Genomic DNA, 17755 nt, shown 5'->3' with positions numbered 1-17755 from the left:
CCAGGGGTCTTCAACATTTTCAGGCCAAGGCCCTAACATGGGGCGGCATAGCTCAGGGGCCCTAACGTGGCCCTAACGTGGGGCGGCATAGCTCAGGGGTAGAGAAACTGGCATTAGAGCACGAAGGGTATAAATCCCGAAGGGTTCCCAGTTCGAATCCGGGCTCCCCCTGAGTTAATGTCGAAGGGTCCCTGGGCAAGACTCTGAACCCCTAATTGCCTCCGGTGAGTAGGTTGGTGCCTTGCATGGCTTCCTCCGCCACCGGTGTATGAATGTGTGTGTGAATGGGTGAATGTAATGCACAATCTATGTAAAGCGCTTTGGATTAAAAGCGCTATATAAATGCACCATTTACCATTTAACATAACTTATTATAGCAGTCATTAGCTTTTGAGCACAATCTGTCCATTTCCATAGCGCAGTAGTTGTACTTTGGTGCATTTTGTGTTGCGGTTACTGTCACAATCTAGTTGGAAATTGCTTCATGAATCTTAGTGCAACCATGTTGGTTGCATAAGCCTAACCCTACCCTTATAGTTCAAAGACATCTCTGATTTTCTCATGTCTCTGGGTAGCTTCATGACACGCCATCGGTGGCAAAGTCAGAGTTCAAGACCTGGGTGAAGCAGAATGAACATCTTATATTTACACAGGCATTGTGCTGTGTGAATTAGAGACACGTGACCAGGTTTACAGTAATTATCATTTTGATCCAGACTGAGAAATGCTCAAAGGTCAGCAAAGGCCAGAAGTTGGAAATGTGTTATTAGGTATTGAATGAGCCTAAAACCATCTAAGCATACTCCACTCGGTCTTATTGGACTATTATTGGCCATTAATTGGACAATTATGCTAATTATACAAATTACTCAGCACTCAACTCAAAGCACAAAATCATATTTCTTACACTAGGCCTATAGATTGCATTTCACTAATTGAATAGGAAAAAAAGAAAAAAACATAAGACCCATTTCTGACTTCAGCTAAAATAGACCCTTGGCTGGCAGACTATTTGGAGCTTGTGGAGAACAAATAAATCAAATTTTAACTTCCCTAATGGAATGCCCAAAACGGGGACGGCAGGTTGAAAATTACTCAAATATATATTTCTGGGGCAGATCATTTACTTCTGTATTGGGAAATGAGTGCGCACAAAGCACTGATATGGTAAAAATCAATTCCTTGTACAATATTGCATATATTGCACAATCTGTGGTTGTTAAAAATGGCACACAATTTGAGAACTATCAAGTAATGAGAACAGACCACTAATGCGTCCATAGAACAGATTGATACGGAAACACCCAGATGTGCCCATATGTAGTGCAACTTGTGAAATTAGACACCGTGCCACAAATACGGTACACGTAAAGAAATACTGATACAAGAAACACAGGACAACAAATTCTTTACACCAAACATAAAATTGATTTATTTTTCCAGAGGTCCAAACGTACAATTCCATCTTTCCCGTCTTGTCCCAGGATGCATAGAAGAGGTCAGTGTGTTATAGGAATTTAACTGCCACTACTACAACCCAGTGTTTTACAATACAAGTGTTCATCTTTTTGTTCAACCATTGGTTTAATCCTAAAGCCGTGTAGTTTTTTTTCTTTTTTATGTTTCACAATATCAAAATCCCAAGTCTTACACACCTGTAAAAGAAAAAGGAAGGGGGGGAGGGGGAGGGGGGAAAGTCCGCTTAAAAAAATAATTCAATCTTCATTTGGACACAGTGAGTTGTGTTTCCAGAGGTGACTAAAGGAGCATAAAGCTTGATCTATACCTCATCGTACGACAGCGGTGCACGCTGAAAACATCCGATCTATATGCTTGCATCACACTTTAAGCCAAAAGATCTGCTATTTTTGGCAGGCGACACCGTCCTACTACAGAGTATAGATTAAGCATAAGGCTACTGGTACACGTTGGGGTGGGAGGTGCAGCAGTTTGATTTCTGTTCCGTTAAATAAACCGTGAGTAACCATCCCACAAAGCTGGAATGTTACCGCATTTGCTCATTTCACCCAACTGTTTACGGCATAACATCGAATCCAACATTTTTGAAAACACATCTTCAGCCTTCGGCCGCTTTCCATTATATCACTCCCCCAGCACTGTTACCCCGACACAGACTGCTGAAGAGTAGAGGAGAGTGAGGGGTCTAGAATGTTATGCGTTGCTATAGAAAACAAAACCAAAAAAGAAGAAATTAGGAGTCCATATGTTAAGTTCATGGGTTTTCCTCTCTCAGGAGGGAAGGTAGGGGTGCTTCCATGGCCGCAGTTACTCAGCCACACCACCAGGGGCGAGGGAGAGGGAGTGAGAGCAGGATTCCCTTCCTCTACTTTAGCCGCTGGACGATGACGGCGTTGAGGAGGTTGGCGTCTTGCAGCGTAAGGCTCTCATCCGTCAGCTCCTTGTTGGGGAAGGTGGTCAAGAGGACAAACTCTCTGGCGGCCATGGAAGGCCGTGCACCCACCACAAACTCGCGGACGTCTGACACCCTGATGGTGAAACAAGGGAGAGGCCATGTGGTCAAAAAACAGTGTTGATTTTGTTGACTAAAACTATGACGAAAAATGTTTGTCGACTGCGTTTTTTTTTTTCACTGACGAAAACTAAATAAAAACTAAGCTGTGATGACTACTAAAACTAAGACTAAATATGTTGACAATTTCGTCAACAAAATAAAAACTAGACTAAAATGTTAGGGAGGGACTAGTGCTGAAGAGAGTCATTTTATGTTTGGTTGCTCTCAGGTGTTGCATGTTGAAAATAGCCGATCTACAAGCTCACAACGCGTTGTGAGCTTGTAGATCGGCTATTTTCAGCATGCAACCAAGTGTAAAATCAGTCATTACGATTCCATCAAGCCCCACCAAAATACATTTTAGTTGACTAAATCAAATGTAGATTTAGTCGCCAAAAATCTTATGATATTTAGTCAACAAAAATTTGACTAAAACTAAAACTTTTCAGGTGACTAAATTATGACTAAAGCTAAATTACATTTTATTCAAAAGACTATGACTAAAACTAAATCAAAATTTGCTGTCAAAAACAACTCTGGGTCAAAACAGGAGACATTTAGTGTGGATGAGAACGGGGCTTACAATACAATGTGATATTTTCCACAGCAGCTCACCTGTGTGTGTGGTTGAACTTCTGCACCAGCCTGCCGCCATCAGCCAGTCGGATTTGAATGTTAGTGACGGGCTGGGAGGGGTCAAGAGTCACGGAGGAACTGGCCTGGGCCTCGTTGGTGGCCTGCTCCTGCTGTGCACCGCCTGGGACTGACACCAGTTCTGGTGTGGCACTGGGACACAGTGGGACAGGGGAGGGTTGAGACATGTGAATTTTCCATTCATACAGGTCATACAGGTTTGCACAAAAAACATTCCTTGGGGTAAAGGCGGTTCCCACAAAACTGTGACTCATCACTAAACAATAGTTTCATGGGGTCATTTTTATCCCAAGGAATGTTTTTCGTGCAAAACAAATGCTTGCAATGGATTCAGAATCATGAAAAACCCCTCACATGCTACTTAAAGGACAACTTTGTTTTTTTACAACAAGGGTTCATATTTTAGATTGTAATTAGAGAAAAGAAAAAGTGAGTGTTAAAATGTTTTCATTTGCTTCGTTATATTGTTTTATCGCGTTTACCATGCTAAAATGTGGGGCATGCGTACGCACGGGGGCATGCGTACAAGTGGCTAAATATGTATTTTTAGACATAAGCCAGCAGTTTCTTTATTGCTGTTTACAGTAACACTTCTAGCCCCTATAAGTCACATTCAACCATGAAAGGTTGCGTTGTATCTTGGTAATGGGCTTATTCTGTGTAAAATGACATATTTAGCCACTTGTACGCATGCCCCCAACCACTGAAATAAGAATCTCTAAAACAATAGAAAGTAAATAAATAATTTGAACACTCATCTTTTATATTCTTTCATTACAATCTAAAATATGAACCCTTGTTGTAAAAAGCTAAAGTTGTCCTTTAAAGCATATTTATTTTGGTGTGTTTCATCCTGTATAGTTAATTTAATGGGACCCCAACTTTCAGCAGCTGTCAAGGATTCTCCTAGGGAAACTGAATTTCAATCTTTGTGAGATGTGTTACTAGACACCTTTACAAACACATTGGTGAAGAATTATTTTGGTAAGGAATTTATTCCAGGATTTGACACTATTTCTGAAGATATCCCCTGACTACCTTTCCTTCACCGTTTCAGTAGCGCAACAAGGGTGCACACATACATACACTGAGATAGAACCCTGCAAGTTGCTGCACCATCATTACAACAGAAATATGTGAAACCAATCAACACTATCGCACTTTTTTTCAGTATTGGACCAACTATAGAGAGTATTGTTTTGGCACATCACTATATATAAATGTGTCATAAATCAATTGATTAAGATTCATAAAACAAATGTTTTAACAATGTGTAAACTGAAATCAAATCAATGATGACAAGTAATAATTCAACAGTATATACAGATACTGTTGCTAAAATGTTCTCAGTTGTGCCCTCTTGTGGACAGAAAGTGCAACAGCAGCAACAAGTATACAGACATTTTTGTGTGCTCAAACACAACATAAGTTAAAACCAGTAAGACTCCCTAATCGGGTGATAAGCGACCGTCAGGTCGCATACACAAACTTTAGAAGGCAATGGTAGCCAATCAGGAGGGAATATGGGAAATGGGACAGATCCTTGTTGATGACATGACTTTAGAGATACTGTGTACCTCTTTGCGTGATTTTAGGGCAAAATCTGTAGGAGCAGTGTCCAAAAATGTGTTTTGCAAGAATCTGCCTCATGGTGGCGATAGAAGAGGGCCATGTGAGAAATGAGGGGTGGAGGTTGTGGTTTGCAAAGTTTGGCATGGATAGTGGCAACGGTGGCGGAGATATGAGTAGGACGGACAGACTGACTGACAGCCGGTGGAGGTCTTGATAGTTAACTGCGACCTGACGTTCGCAATGAAGCAGCTAAACCAGTCATTACCGGTAGTTCAACTTGAATTAAGCCTCACACCAAGCCCACAAACAAATTGAACCATTTCCTTGTAACATAGTAAAACTTGTCTATTGAAAGAATTGAATGTGGCGATGTCTATTATTGCTTTTCTTTAGGAGCAGAGCAGGTAGTCCACACTGTTCTATTTGACTCTATTGAATTAGAAAGCTTTAAAAGGAGTGAGTACACAATGGAATGCTCAGGATACTTGAGACCATTAGACCATAAAAAACCTGGTACACTAGCATTTCTCTCTATAAGAATTATGCTAGTCAACATCGTGGCTCAAAAATCTGAGCACAAATTTCAGGTGTCAAAGTGTTCAAGAGTCTCAATGGCACTGTAGCATGTTTTAACACAAACGTTTAATTCAAGGCACACAAGCTAACGTCCACATGAAATTCCCTCCTGATGCAAAGCTTTGGCAACTTTGCATCAGAGTTTGAATCTACTGCCAGAGTAAGAGAAAAATCCAATAAACAGAAATCAAATGCACTTGAGTTTCCTTTGAAAAGACTGACCTTCCCAGCTTCTGTCCTTCACCACCAAAGGCCCTGAAGGCCACCTTGGGTTTGCTGAAGTCCTCGTCCCTGTGGTCCTCCATGTCCAGGTTGACCTGGCCCCCTCGAGAGCGCTGCCTCAGCTCCAGAGGAATCTCTCTGGGAGAGGAAAAGCAAAAGTAAGAATAATAATAAAAAAAAAGAAATATTGTGACAGGATATTTGCTAATGTGTTAACATTTATGTTAAGTCAGAAATACATAATACACTGAACAACCCCTATTATATTTGAATGCACAAGATCGCAGAAAACCAATTAACTCATACGGAGCCGATCCCGAGAATACTCGTGAAAAATACTCGAGTATCATGGTGCCGATCCCGAGTATACTCGCGAAAAGTAATATATTACTGTAACGGCGGTTATCCTACCGGGTACATGCGCGGAAGGTCCCGAGACGATCTCCCTCGCCGATTTATCATCATCACGGATCCACGAGCACAAAATAGTAATCCCATAACATTGAGGCAGGCGGGGAATCTCATCTTTAATGTCCATTATCTCCAAACAACACTTTCAAAGCGAGGCTGGCAGTAGATTCTCGCTTATATAACACATGTTGAAAAGCACCGATCGGCCATTACACAACACCATGTGGACGATGACCGCTTCCTGTGAATGACGCGATGACGTCAAACCGGAAGTGTTTACGCTATGGACTTCTGGCCTTCAAAATAAGACAACGGTCGTGGATGCAGCATTTTAATCCGTTATTTCAGGAGCACGAAATGAGTTAAGAACCAAGCCCCTGACAGGAGATTGAACATCCTTTGCGTCTATACAGGGATGCATGCAAGGAATCTGTAGAATAGGTTTATGAATAGGGCAGACTGTCCTTACCCCCTACGGATGGACTCAAGGAAGATGGCGTTTCCAGGGTCGCTGTAGTTTCTAAGCTCGCCTTCGTCCAGGCTGAAACCTGTCTTCCACAGCTTCAGCACCACATGTACCTATTTTACACACACAGACACACAAATAAACAGGACTGATACAGGGGTCTGCTACCAAGAGTACAAATGGGTTCATTTAACATACATTTTTTTAATATGATATTCTCTTAATAGATGATGCATACAGCATACACAGCCCTGTGGTCATCTATTGTGCTATAGTATAGTGCCTGGTCACAATTAGTGGCCAATCCTCCCCTTCTTCTGCTCCCAGCAAGGGCGAGCTCCCAGAGTGTCCACGACCGCAGAAGCGTCCTCCCCCCACACCCCCGCGCCCCCACCGTTGTGCTCAAACTTGTTGGGAAAATGCGCACGCAGCAGCCTCGCACCTCCTTCCCGTGAGGACGCCAGGACGGAGCGGAGAACGGAGCGTCGGCAGGTTAGCATTTCACCAGGTTAGCATCACCAGCGTCGAGCTCCGAAAGCGTCGGCAGGTTAGCATGTCACCAGCGTTAGTTTTACTGAGGTTAGTTAAGGTTAGGTTCATGTGGTAGGTCCTCCTGTACGGGATGTTAAACTGTGGGTCGGGGACTTAGCCAGTACGCCACTGTGTACAAGTCCACGGAGTGGAGCGTCTCGTCCGGGGAGAGGCCACATCTAATCCGCGCTACGTCCGCAGAGCAGACGCGTCCGATCTGCGTTCCGCCCGCAGAGCGAACGTGTCTAATTCACGTTCCGTCCGCAGAGAGGACGCGTCTAATCTGCGGGCGGACGCGTCTGCAGTCATGGACACTCTGGGAGCTCGCCCTTCCTCTCTGCTCCTCCTGTCATTTTCTTGTTTTATTTTTCACCCAAAAAAGTAGTCAAAGGTTTTTTACAGTGTGCTCAATCCAACATTCCGTTTTTTGAGGCAGTCAGAACGTGAAGGCACAACGTTAATTTTTACAGTGTACTCAATCCAACGTCAGGTGCTTGTGCAGTGCAGGCTTACTGCTTTTACCAGGGTGTGACTGGTCAGTGATTTCTGATTGCTGACTGCTGATTGCTGAATGCTTTGTGATCATAGCCACACATAAAAAGCATGTGATTTCAATAATCCTCCACGGTGACAGCTCATTGCTGTGACTGGAATCCCACCCACAGGAATTCACAGACAGCAGTGACACCAATGCATTAACACAGAATCCTGGGTTACATCCTCCCCCTAAAATCCATAGTTTTATAAATAACCTAATTTAAACACTCACATCCTGTTGGCTGTTGCCAGATCGCCTCTCTCCTGCCACATAGGCAGACTCCTCCTCAGGGGCAGCTCCTAGCCTGTAGCCTCCACCAACAAAAGCCTGTGTGTGTTGGGGTTTGAGTGGAGTACAGAAAAAGACATGAGTAAGTGCAAAAAAATCATAAAAGTACAACTGTGCAAAAAATAGCAGATATACAAGCTCGCAGCGCGAGGCGTTGTGAGCTTGTAGATTTTCGGCAAAGAGTTTTGGTGTAGAGGGGAAAGGAGCAGAGTCAGACTAAGTACAGAGTGAAAGATCAAGTTTTTTAAGTATTTGACGGTTCAAGTAGTTAAATATCTGAAAACACAAATTGACATGATTCCAAAATACACTGCTGTGAAAAGATGAGACTATATGGAATCTATTAGCAGGTTGTGGGGGGTCCCTGCTTCATCTCTCCCTCAACTAAGGGGTCCTCGGCCTGAAAACGTTGAAGACCCCTGCTTTACAGCACTTTTCACAGTCTTCATGTGTCCCTCACCCTGGCTCTGCTGGGCTCTCCTCCAGGCCCCGCCTTCCCGGCCCGGTCCAGAGGCACCGCCCCGTGCTCCTTGGCACCCTTGAACAGATCCTCCACCACCTCGTTGGAGCTCTTCTTCTTGGGAGGCCCCACGATCTCCTGCCCACTGCGCTCTGATCCTCCTGCAAAGTACCTGGAGGGTGAAGGGGAACAGTTGGGTGAGATAATACCAACTAGGGGCTGAAACATGCAATCGAGCAAATCGATTTATGGAAAACGGGTCACCTTAAATGTCTTTTGTAATCAATGCAATGGTTTAGTGAAGTAACATGAAAACATTTCAATGTGCATTTCACCAAAATGTGAATGTTTAGTCTTTCCATATGATGAAAAGTTGTGTTTTTTACTGCTGGGTAAACAACATATTTAAAAAATATCTGCTAAATGGAGATAATTATTTGCAGCGTTACAACATAGCAAGGTGTTTCTTTGAATTATAAAAAGACAATGGCCAGATGTACAATGAAAACTTTGAAAAATGACTCTGTGAGGGTCTTGGTGAATCAAATGGGCTGTAGAGGTAAAAGCAGAGTGCAAAACATTTTGTTGACTAGTTACAATGGCTGGCATTACGCACCAAACATCTTAGAAGTTCTCATCCAATAGACAGTTTTCAAACTACTGTATCGATTATACATGTAGTATCAATACATATCAGTGCTTAAAGTTCTCTGGCACTATGACTATGGGCATTTGTCTCTCGTGCATTATCATCCCCATGCCCCAGCCCCTAAGGAGGCCATGAATGGAAATCAAAACAGTTAATCCATGCAGCATCTAGACCAAAAAATTAAGAAAAACATCAATATCTTATCAGTCAATACTGTCAAATGGCTGTTGTGCACACATTATCCTGTTGTGCACACATTATCGTTTTCCAGCTTCCCATACTGGAGAAGGACGGCCTGCCAGATGTTTATATCCCATAACCCACCGAGACAGGGTTGGAATCGGCTAGTTGGTTGCCAACTTATGAGAAACTGTTGGCCGCAGCTGACAATTTTAGAATAGGTTTAATCTATGTCATGGGGGAAATGCTGCTCATCTAAAACAGAAATTGAATGCTATCTACATTGTGCTGAAAGCGAATTGCCACATAAGTTATCCTATAATGTGTTCTACATATTATATTAGTCTCCCAGGTGGTATGAATTGCAGTGGCTGGTATTGTCAGCTACATTTATAATCTTCCAGCTAATTCTTCTGCAGAAAACTGGCATGTATCACGATGCATGTACCATGTACATAATTGAGATATTAATCATCTTACTGCCACGTGTGTGTATCCTTTAAACATGAGGTCCTTAGCAATACCCTGCCCTAATAGCTTAAGAAAGTACTGTGATGTGCGAACAGCAAGTGATGACAAAACACCGCCTCTAAACAAATGGCCCACAGCACCAGCCCAGCAGCAGAATGTGATGATGCAGCAGAAAGCATGCCCTGGTAACAGTGAATGGACTGAAACCAAAAATAGTTTGGTACATTCTGGAATCACAGGAGCCGTTTAGGAAGTTACCCCTTTCAAATTCTAATGGACATTTCCAAATTTACAATACAGAGACAGGCATGCTTACAGTCATAATACAGTGTGGAAAGACTGGGACTACAAGCCCTTCTGGGTCCAAGTACAGGACAGATAGGGGTTACTGCAACAATGTAGTGACAAACTGGGAAATGGCGAGTCATGACTCATGTCACTTGCGAGCTTGGCTTCAGTTTAAATGCTCTTTCAAGCTTGGCTTCAGTTTAAATGCTCATCAATAAAGAGAAGCTGGACTTAACCCATGCAGACTCTCTGCTATAACACATCACTGGCTCAAAGAAAATAATACGACCGATCAACAAACTCACCTTTGGCCTTCCTCTTCGTCACTCTCCTCCTCTGCCTCGTGCATCAGATCTCTGAAGGAAGTCACTCTGGGCTGAGCGCTATGAACAAAGTACAATTAAGTTACAGTTCAAAAAGAATTGCATGATTGAGTACTAAAAACAATCGTCAATGACATCAGACATATGTCAAAGCCTGTTTGAAAGTATACAGCATACATTCTCTGTAAATATACAAATCAAAGCTCAGGTATCAGCAAGCAAACATGTATGTAAATACTACACAGTACTATACATACACAGAGCAAACGATCAGAACAATTGTCAACTTTACCTGCTGGGACCTGTGGACCGCGACACAGATGATCCACTCTCTGGCTGAGGAAGAGTCACTATGTCATCTTCACCACCGTCTTCAAAGAAACTAGCCAGTGCAAGCTGGAGGGACAGAATCCAACTCATTTAGCCATGTCATGATTCCCATAGCCGATAGTCATTTACTGTTATTAACCATCACTTACTAGAGATGGATTTGAATACAAACCAACCTACACGTAAGAATCAAATAGGTATTGTTGGCCTGATAAACCATAGCCAAAACTTTCACAATCCAGGATTGATGATGCACTGCTCTCTAAATCAAATGGTTCAGACCAGTGGTTCTCAAAGTGGTTTCCAGGGACTCTCTAGGTTCCTTTATGGGGTCTAAATTGTCGCTACAAGTCTGAAAAGTCTGAAGTCTGACAGTGAGTGTACAAATGGAAAAATGTCAACGGTTTGAGAACCACTGGTTTAGACAAAGCTTCGCAGTAAACCGGTCATTTGACAATGTAGCACAATGTAGCTAGCGTTGTGTGCTAGCACAACTCAACAAACAGTTAAAGAACACAACGTAAGGTGCAGGGTGATGATGTTTATATGATCCCGTGTGTGTTCTGTGAACTCCGACATGTCTGTGTTCATAGCCTTGAGTGTGACAGTTAAACTGTACAATATCACATTGTTTTGCTTACGTCCATTGTGAAAGGGTGACTTGCACAAATCGCCGGCAAGACCGGGGCTAACGTTAGCCAGCTGGATGGCCAGCGTGCTATACAAGCTACTGACAACCGACACTAAACGTTTACACAGTAAACACACAATAACAACAGAACTCACGCAGAGGTTACATTGATACGCACCTGCAGATTCCATCCTGCGGACTCCAGGAAAAACCTGGCCCTTTCTTCATCCACATCAGTTACAGTGACGAACTCCCTCACCGACTCCTCTTGGTTCGCCATTTTGATGTGTTCTCTGCACTAAGATCTCCGACTCCACCTGAGGAAACAAGCAACGTATTGGTGGTTCCTATCTCTCTCGACCCAAATCAGAATCGGGAGTCGGGACTCGACTCGATACTCGGGATTCGGGACGGAAGATTGAAACAAAAGCAAAACAAGTGTGAAATGTGCAACTCTTTTGGAAACTATACGCACGTGCTTATTATAATGTGCACAGTTTAGCATTTCACTTATGTTCAGTGGTGTAATGTAAAGTAAGAATAGGATATGCAGCTGAGAGGGGCTATGAGTGGCAGTGAGCTTGAAGATCTGCTATTTTCAAAAGATTTGTATACATTTCATACACTTGAAAACTTGTGCTAATGAGTAGGCCTATACTTTCTACTTTTGGTAGCCTACTTTAATTACATTTTGATACCAATACTTTTGTAGCTACTTTTACTCAAGTAAATATTGAATTCCGGACTTCCGAACAGAGTATACAATACTGAAGTCTACATTTCAGTATTGATACTTAATAGTAAATTAAAACATTTTAGTACTTTTTCCATCACTGCTTAAAAATGTTTCATGCTGGTTTCATGTTTTGTGTGACTGCTAAAATTGTTGTCACCAGCAGATGGCAGTGCAGTCTTGGGTTTGAGGAGATGATATAGAAGTAGGCTAGTGGAGTCTGATGAGTCTGACTTGTGCATGACAAATGCTTAGGCCACGAAGAGCTTAGTTGTTGACCCCTATAGGAACATTGAAAGATGTGTCCCCCAGGTCTTAATGCTCTGCCAGAGTCACTTTAGGAAGATTTGGTTTGGAAGAACTGACCACCTTGTATGATCAAACTGTTCCAGTTTGTTACCTCTATTTGGAATAAGCAGCAAAAAACTAAAGAAAAACAGATGCTGCTCAAATCCACAATGGAGCACAGAGGGTGACAAGCTCAGTTTAGGACATCTCACCTAGTAGTATAATACACATTTATTCCTAATGTGCCAGTTTCTGCGAAACATTTGTTCCTAATGTGCCTTCTACGATGAACAGATTGTATATTCTAAAGAGACTTTATAGTCAACTCAATACCTTTGTTCGTCCAAAAATGTTTCAGTTGGCGTCAAGCTAATCAGATGGTAAGGCCAGGATGAGCAGACAGATTGGGAACATCTTAATTGTTTCTGTGGGGGAAAGGAGGGTGATGAGTTTTTAATGTGCTAGCTGTGTTTGATCTTCAGGCCTAATTAATCCTTAGAAAAATTAGAAAACCATGTTGTCACCTCAGCAAGCAATTTCCAACACTTTTGGGCTGAGCACATTCAGAAAAACTGAAGCGTATACATGGCATTACATTTAGATTTAAGGAATAATATTGTATTTTGAGTTCCCTTTGGACGTTTTCAGCTGCAGGGCCTGTATGATGAGGCAACAGCACCCAGATACAGAGCAACAGAGAGGCGGAGAGACAGAAGAAAGTATGTAAAGATATAAACAAGACGAACCTCGGTTCGAAGTGAAGCGGTGGACAGATAAAACCTCCAATAGCACATGAAACCAAGTCATTTGATGAGACGATCAAATTGTAGATGTTCCTCTCCATGCTGACTATAGCAAAGTTAATAATTATTTAGTATAAACCATGCTATTACCTATAGGGTTGAATTGTCATGTGAAGCTTCACCAATCCAATGCAATAGGTGAGACCTATGCAATAAGTGAGACCTATTGCATATTTGAAAAAGCCTATTCATTCTGGACTGATATTTTACACGTACGGGACAGGAAAAACCTGTTCATTCTGGCCTGGAGTGACCATATATGGACATAAGGTAACGGACATTGTGTTTTTGAAAAACCCTGTTCATTCTGGACTGAAATGACCATATATGGGCGTGGTACACAGATTCATTGGAGGTAACGGACATTCTGTTTTTGAAAAAACCTGTTCATTCTGGACTGAAATGACCATATATGGGCGTGATACACACAAAGCCATTCATTGGAAGCGGTTTCCACCGCTTCAAAAATACCAAGATGAGGAATCGAAAAACTAGATAGATTTGACGGAGAGAGAGAGAGACAGAGAGAGAGTGTGTGTGTGTGTGTGTGTGTGTGTGTGTGTGTGTGTGTGTGTGTGTGCGTGTGCGTGTGGGTGTGGGTGTGAGTGTGGGGGTGTGCATGTGCACGTGTGCGTGTGCTTGTGGGTGCGTGTGTTTCAAAGGAGGCAGGAACCAAAACCAAACGCAACAGAAAAACAGACCAAAGATCAATCAAAGCACAGTCTAAATGCCATTGTTTCCTGCTCTAACCTCTTGTCCCTTTGAGGCATAAGCCTGTCAAACTGCAATCCATTGTGGAGGAAGGACAACACAGGACAGTGGCAGTAAGAAGAAAGCCATAATCCAGGTGACAAGTTGACTGGAGCGAATGTCGCCTGAGGACACCCTGAAGGACTGGGAATGGATCTGAAGGTGGTGTGTATGTGTTTCAGTGTGGGTTTCTGTGTGCAAATGTGCGTCTGCGTCCCTGAGTACTGGGAATGGATCTGGGATCGTGCATGCATGTTCTCGCATACCCTTGTGTGAATTGGAGATGTTGTTTTGGTGTAATGTTACCAGTAATATGCAGTTACAAAGGTCAAACTCAGAGCCAACAATGGACAATGACTTGACAGTGGAGGTTCATTTGAAAGGCAAAATGACAAGCGAGATTTCTGTACCTCGAAAAGAGTCTGTGGCTCTGCTTTTGAATAAGAGGGCCAAATGCTTTCGCAAGACACAGACCAATCCTGTTCTAGATGGCTGCATGGCTCCTTCGATTGGTTTGGTTTCAAGTAAAAGGTTGTATGGTGCTGAGAGCTGCATGAGAGAAAGTGGATGGGGTAAAGTAAAAGTATAATGAAAGTGAATAGATATGGGGTTGAGTTGAGTCACAAGGATATTCCACTGGGAGAGGTATTTATGGTTTGGCTTACTGGCTTGTACAGCTGATAACACCCATCAGCAATTTACAAAAAGCCTCCACACTGAAAAAAGGTTCACGATAGCACTCCGAAAAAGTTCTTATGTTGTAATCATACATACTCATCTATATATCTCTGAGCTGTTGTGGTGACACATGGACATGGTGGCCCAACACCAAGACACTAACCGTATATGTATAAGTATGTGCGTATGCATGTACGAATGTACATACGGTATATATGTATACATACTGTATGTGTGTATGTATGTACTGTATACCTAGTGTACATAGCATAGTTCTAGGTATGTATAATTTATGTTGGATTTCCTTTTTTGATATTGATATGGTAACCTTTTTCTGTACCAAAATGTAGTGTGTTAGGTAAGTGTCAATATGCTGTGCATGTGCAAATTACATGTGCAAAAATCGCCGGGTAACAGAGGACAAGGACATCTCTGTTCTAGCTGTGTAGGACATGTTTTGATAATGTTCTTCCAAATCCATTGGAATTTGAAAAACATCCTTATTAAATGTTAGAATAGCAGTAGGCTACTGGTCCTGAACCAGCTTTGTAGATCACAAGCATGTGCAATGCACTAAGACAAACTGCTCTAAGTCACTTCATGCATAAGAGTCCTCCTGTAGCTTAACCTTGAACAGGCCGCTGGGCGTCAATAACAAGTGCAACACTGTGAAAGACAGCTTAATTGACAGTCAGGTTGTAAACACAAAACTTGTGAAGGAGAATATTCATTAGGCCGAGCACCCATAAACCCTTAAATGAGTTGAGTCACTCTCGCTGTCTCTCTATCCCACTCTCTCCACATTGTCCACAAACATACACACACACACACACACACACACACACACACACACACACACACACACACACACACACACACACACGCACACGCACACGTACACGCAGAAACAAACAGAGGACCAGTGAAAGGATCCTGCTCTCCATTCCCCTCCTCAGGCAGCACCACCACCACATCGTAAAAAGAGCCAGCATCGTTTATGACTCCTGACAGTTTGTGGGGGATGGTGGTCCTCCCTTCTCCAACCCGCTATCTCTTTCTCTCTCCATCAAGCTACCCCCCCCCCCCCCCCCCCCCCCCCACACACACACACACACACACACACACAAGACACAACGCAACACATTGTGGCTTGTCAGTTTGAAGAAGCACCTAACCTTATGACTCGGGGGCACTTTTGAAGCAGTATACAGGCAAAGAAAGGCACAGACGTCTCATTCAGATGAGATATGTGACCCATCTTTCTTTTTATAAAAATGAAATATATGAGCCATAAACACTAAGGGTGTTCATCAAGGCATTTTTTCGGAGGTCATGCAGCATATGCTTTAAATCGTTTTCAATGGGAGCGGCAGTGTATAATTTTCACTATGCTAGAAACTGCTGCGTTACTGAGCTTCTATTCTGCACAGAGTCTGGCGTTTGAAAATGTTCAACTGTGGGTGTTTGGATGAGCGCTTTAGAAGAGTTCTTTGCTTTTCAGCTGGGGAAGAAAAACAACGTGTTTTGGTGGACACCCAACCTAAGCATTTTGCTGTGAATCTTATTGACCTCGTCCTACCACTATCTACTGTAAGTGGGGATAATAATTTAACTCCCACTCCTGTAGGCAGCAGCAGCTAATAGTGAGTGACAACGCTGTCTGAGGGGTCAAGGCTCTGTCATGTTAACTGCTCTGCTAAAAGGTCACCAGAGTCAGAATCCTGTTGAAGCCTGTGATGTGTGTGTGGGTCACATTCTAAAGGCCAGTGCAAAGATAATAGTTGCCTGCAAGTGGATTGAACCTGCAAATACATCCTGTAGTTGGCGATAAGAAATGGAAGCTTAATGGAAAAGTTGATAGATCTGGATTACAGCGTTTCTTGAGTGTCACGATCCATATACAGGTAGTCTATGATTTAAACTGTGTAAAGCAGTATACAGTACCTTCCATATTAGAGATGTCTTTGTATGGATAATGGGGCAGCCAAGAAGATTTGTTTTGGGTTGAGGCCCAAAACCTCGCACAGATTATTTTCTTTTTTGTATCAAACAAGACACACTTACATATCTCCTTGTAGGGCCGTTCTGTCCATGACGTAGCCAGAAGTAGGAGCGGTTATCACCGCTCAAAAAGTTTAACAGAATTGATACTAATACCGGTGACCAGCCTACTTGGGAATGGTGCAAGTCAGAAACCAATGCATGTTGAATGCTTTCCCGCACCCATTGTCAGAGTACCATGACTGTCTGTCTGTGTCCCTTGTATTCTCATATATGGAGATCCTGTATCTGTCTGTCTGCCTACCTGTGTCCCTTTTATGCCCATATTTGGAAATCCCTGATTTCATATGCCCATAAATGGTACCTGTTGTGTCTGTCTGTCTGTCTGTCTGTCTGTCTGTCTGTCTGTCTGTCTGTCTGTCTGTCTGTCTGTCTGTCTGTCTGTGTCCCTTTTATGCGCCTATATGGAGTTTGCTCTATCAGTCCGTCTGTCTGCCTTCCTGTGTCCCTTTTAATCCTCATGGTGTCATCAGTATATGCCCATATAAGGTATATTGGTCGGATCGCTTTCCAGACCAATGGTCTGTTATATGCCTTTATAAGGCCATATCGGTCGGATCGCCGGTTCTGGACAAACTGCTCTCCCTCGGCTCCTCGACAATTTGTAGTCGGTCAGTCTCATATATGGGCATGCCCATACATGGTCTTGGTCATAGTGGTCAGATCAGCGGTTCTGGATCTCCATATATGTCTAAATATGGGCATATCGGTTGGATCGGTGGTTCTGGACTACCTACTGTATCAGACAAACTCATGGCCAGGGACAGCACTTCCAGCGCTGAGTTTGAAATCGGTCGTCGGTCTGTCAGACGGGCTACGTGAACTACAGACGGACAGACAGACACACGGACGGACAGAGATTTTGTGTATATATATAGTAGGATGTTGTCCTGAATTCTTTTTATTTAACTTCCGAATAATAAACCACTGGTTTAGCCCATGTCAGAGCATGCCTGTATCAGCATCAGTAACAAAGGTATAGCTTAATCAAAGGAAACTGTTCCCACTCTATTCCCTTTGGGAGAAAACTCTATCTAGTTACTGCACACCCCAAAAGAGGCTCAAGAGCAGTCAAGTTCCAACAATGGTCGCCCTGAGGGTCAGTGTCACATGGGCTTTTGTTCCCAGATGTCAGCATCATTCATTACAAACTGGCGAAACGTCTTCCTGAAATAGGTAGACAGGACCACCATAGAACAAAATGCTCTTTTCTCGATCTACCGTCCTCACATTATGTATTAGCAGTGTGATTTTAGAGTTTCAAATGTAAGTTTTGGTAACCAACATGGTAGTGACTAGTGAGTAGTGACCCATAATGG

At 42.9% G+C, this 17755-nt stretch overlaps 1 protein-coding gene across 1 annotated transcript in view; it reads right to left on the bottom strand.

The window, feature by feature from the left end:
- Nucleotides 1–1405: 1405 nt before the first annotated feature.
- Nucleotides 1406–17755, bottom strand: part of nsfl1c (NSFL1 (p97) cofactor (p47)) — a 59398-nt gene continuing 43048 nt past the window's right edge. The window contains exons 2-10 of the mRNA XM_080733543.1: nucleotides 11302–11440; nucleotides 10455–10558; nucleotides 10145–10222; nucleotides 8252–8423; nucleotides 7735–7830; nucleotides 6438–6547; nucleotides 5558–5695; nucleotides 3149–3319; nucleotides 1406–2507 (exon numbers count right to left, since the gene is read on the bottom strand). Coding sequence (XP_080589669.1) covers nucleotides 2345–2507; nucleotides 3149–3319; nucleotides 5558–5695; nucleotides 6438–6547; nucleotides 7735–7830; nucleotides 8252–8423; nucleotides 10145–10222; nucleotides 10455–10558; nucleotides 11302–11403 — 1134 coding nt within the window. The 5' untranslated portion in view covers nucleotides 11404–11440 and the 3' untranslated portion in view covers nucleotides 1406–2344. The remainder of the gene's footprint in view (nucleotides 2508–3148; nucleotides 3320–5557; nucleotides 5696–6437; nucleotides 6548–7734; nucleotides 7831–8251; nucleotides 8424–10144; nucleotides 10223–10454; nucleotides 10559–11301; nucleotides 11441–17755) is intronic.

This window comes from Nannobrachium achirus (assembly GCF_963921795.1).
Source record: "Nannobrachium achirus genome assembly, chromosome: 9".
In the NCBI taxonomy this organism is placed as follows: domain Eukaryota; kingdom Metazoa; phylum Chordata; class Actinopteri; order Myctophiformes; family Myctophidae; genus Nannobrachium; species Nannobrachium achirus.
The sequence above is the reverse complement of the archived record's forward strand: the minus strand, read 5'-3'. Positions and strand labels throughout refer to the sequence as shown.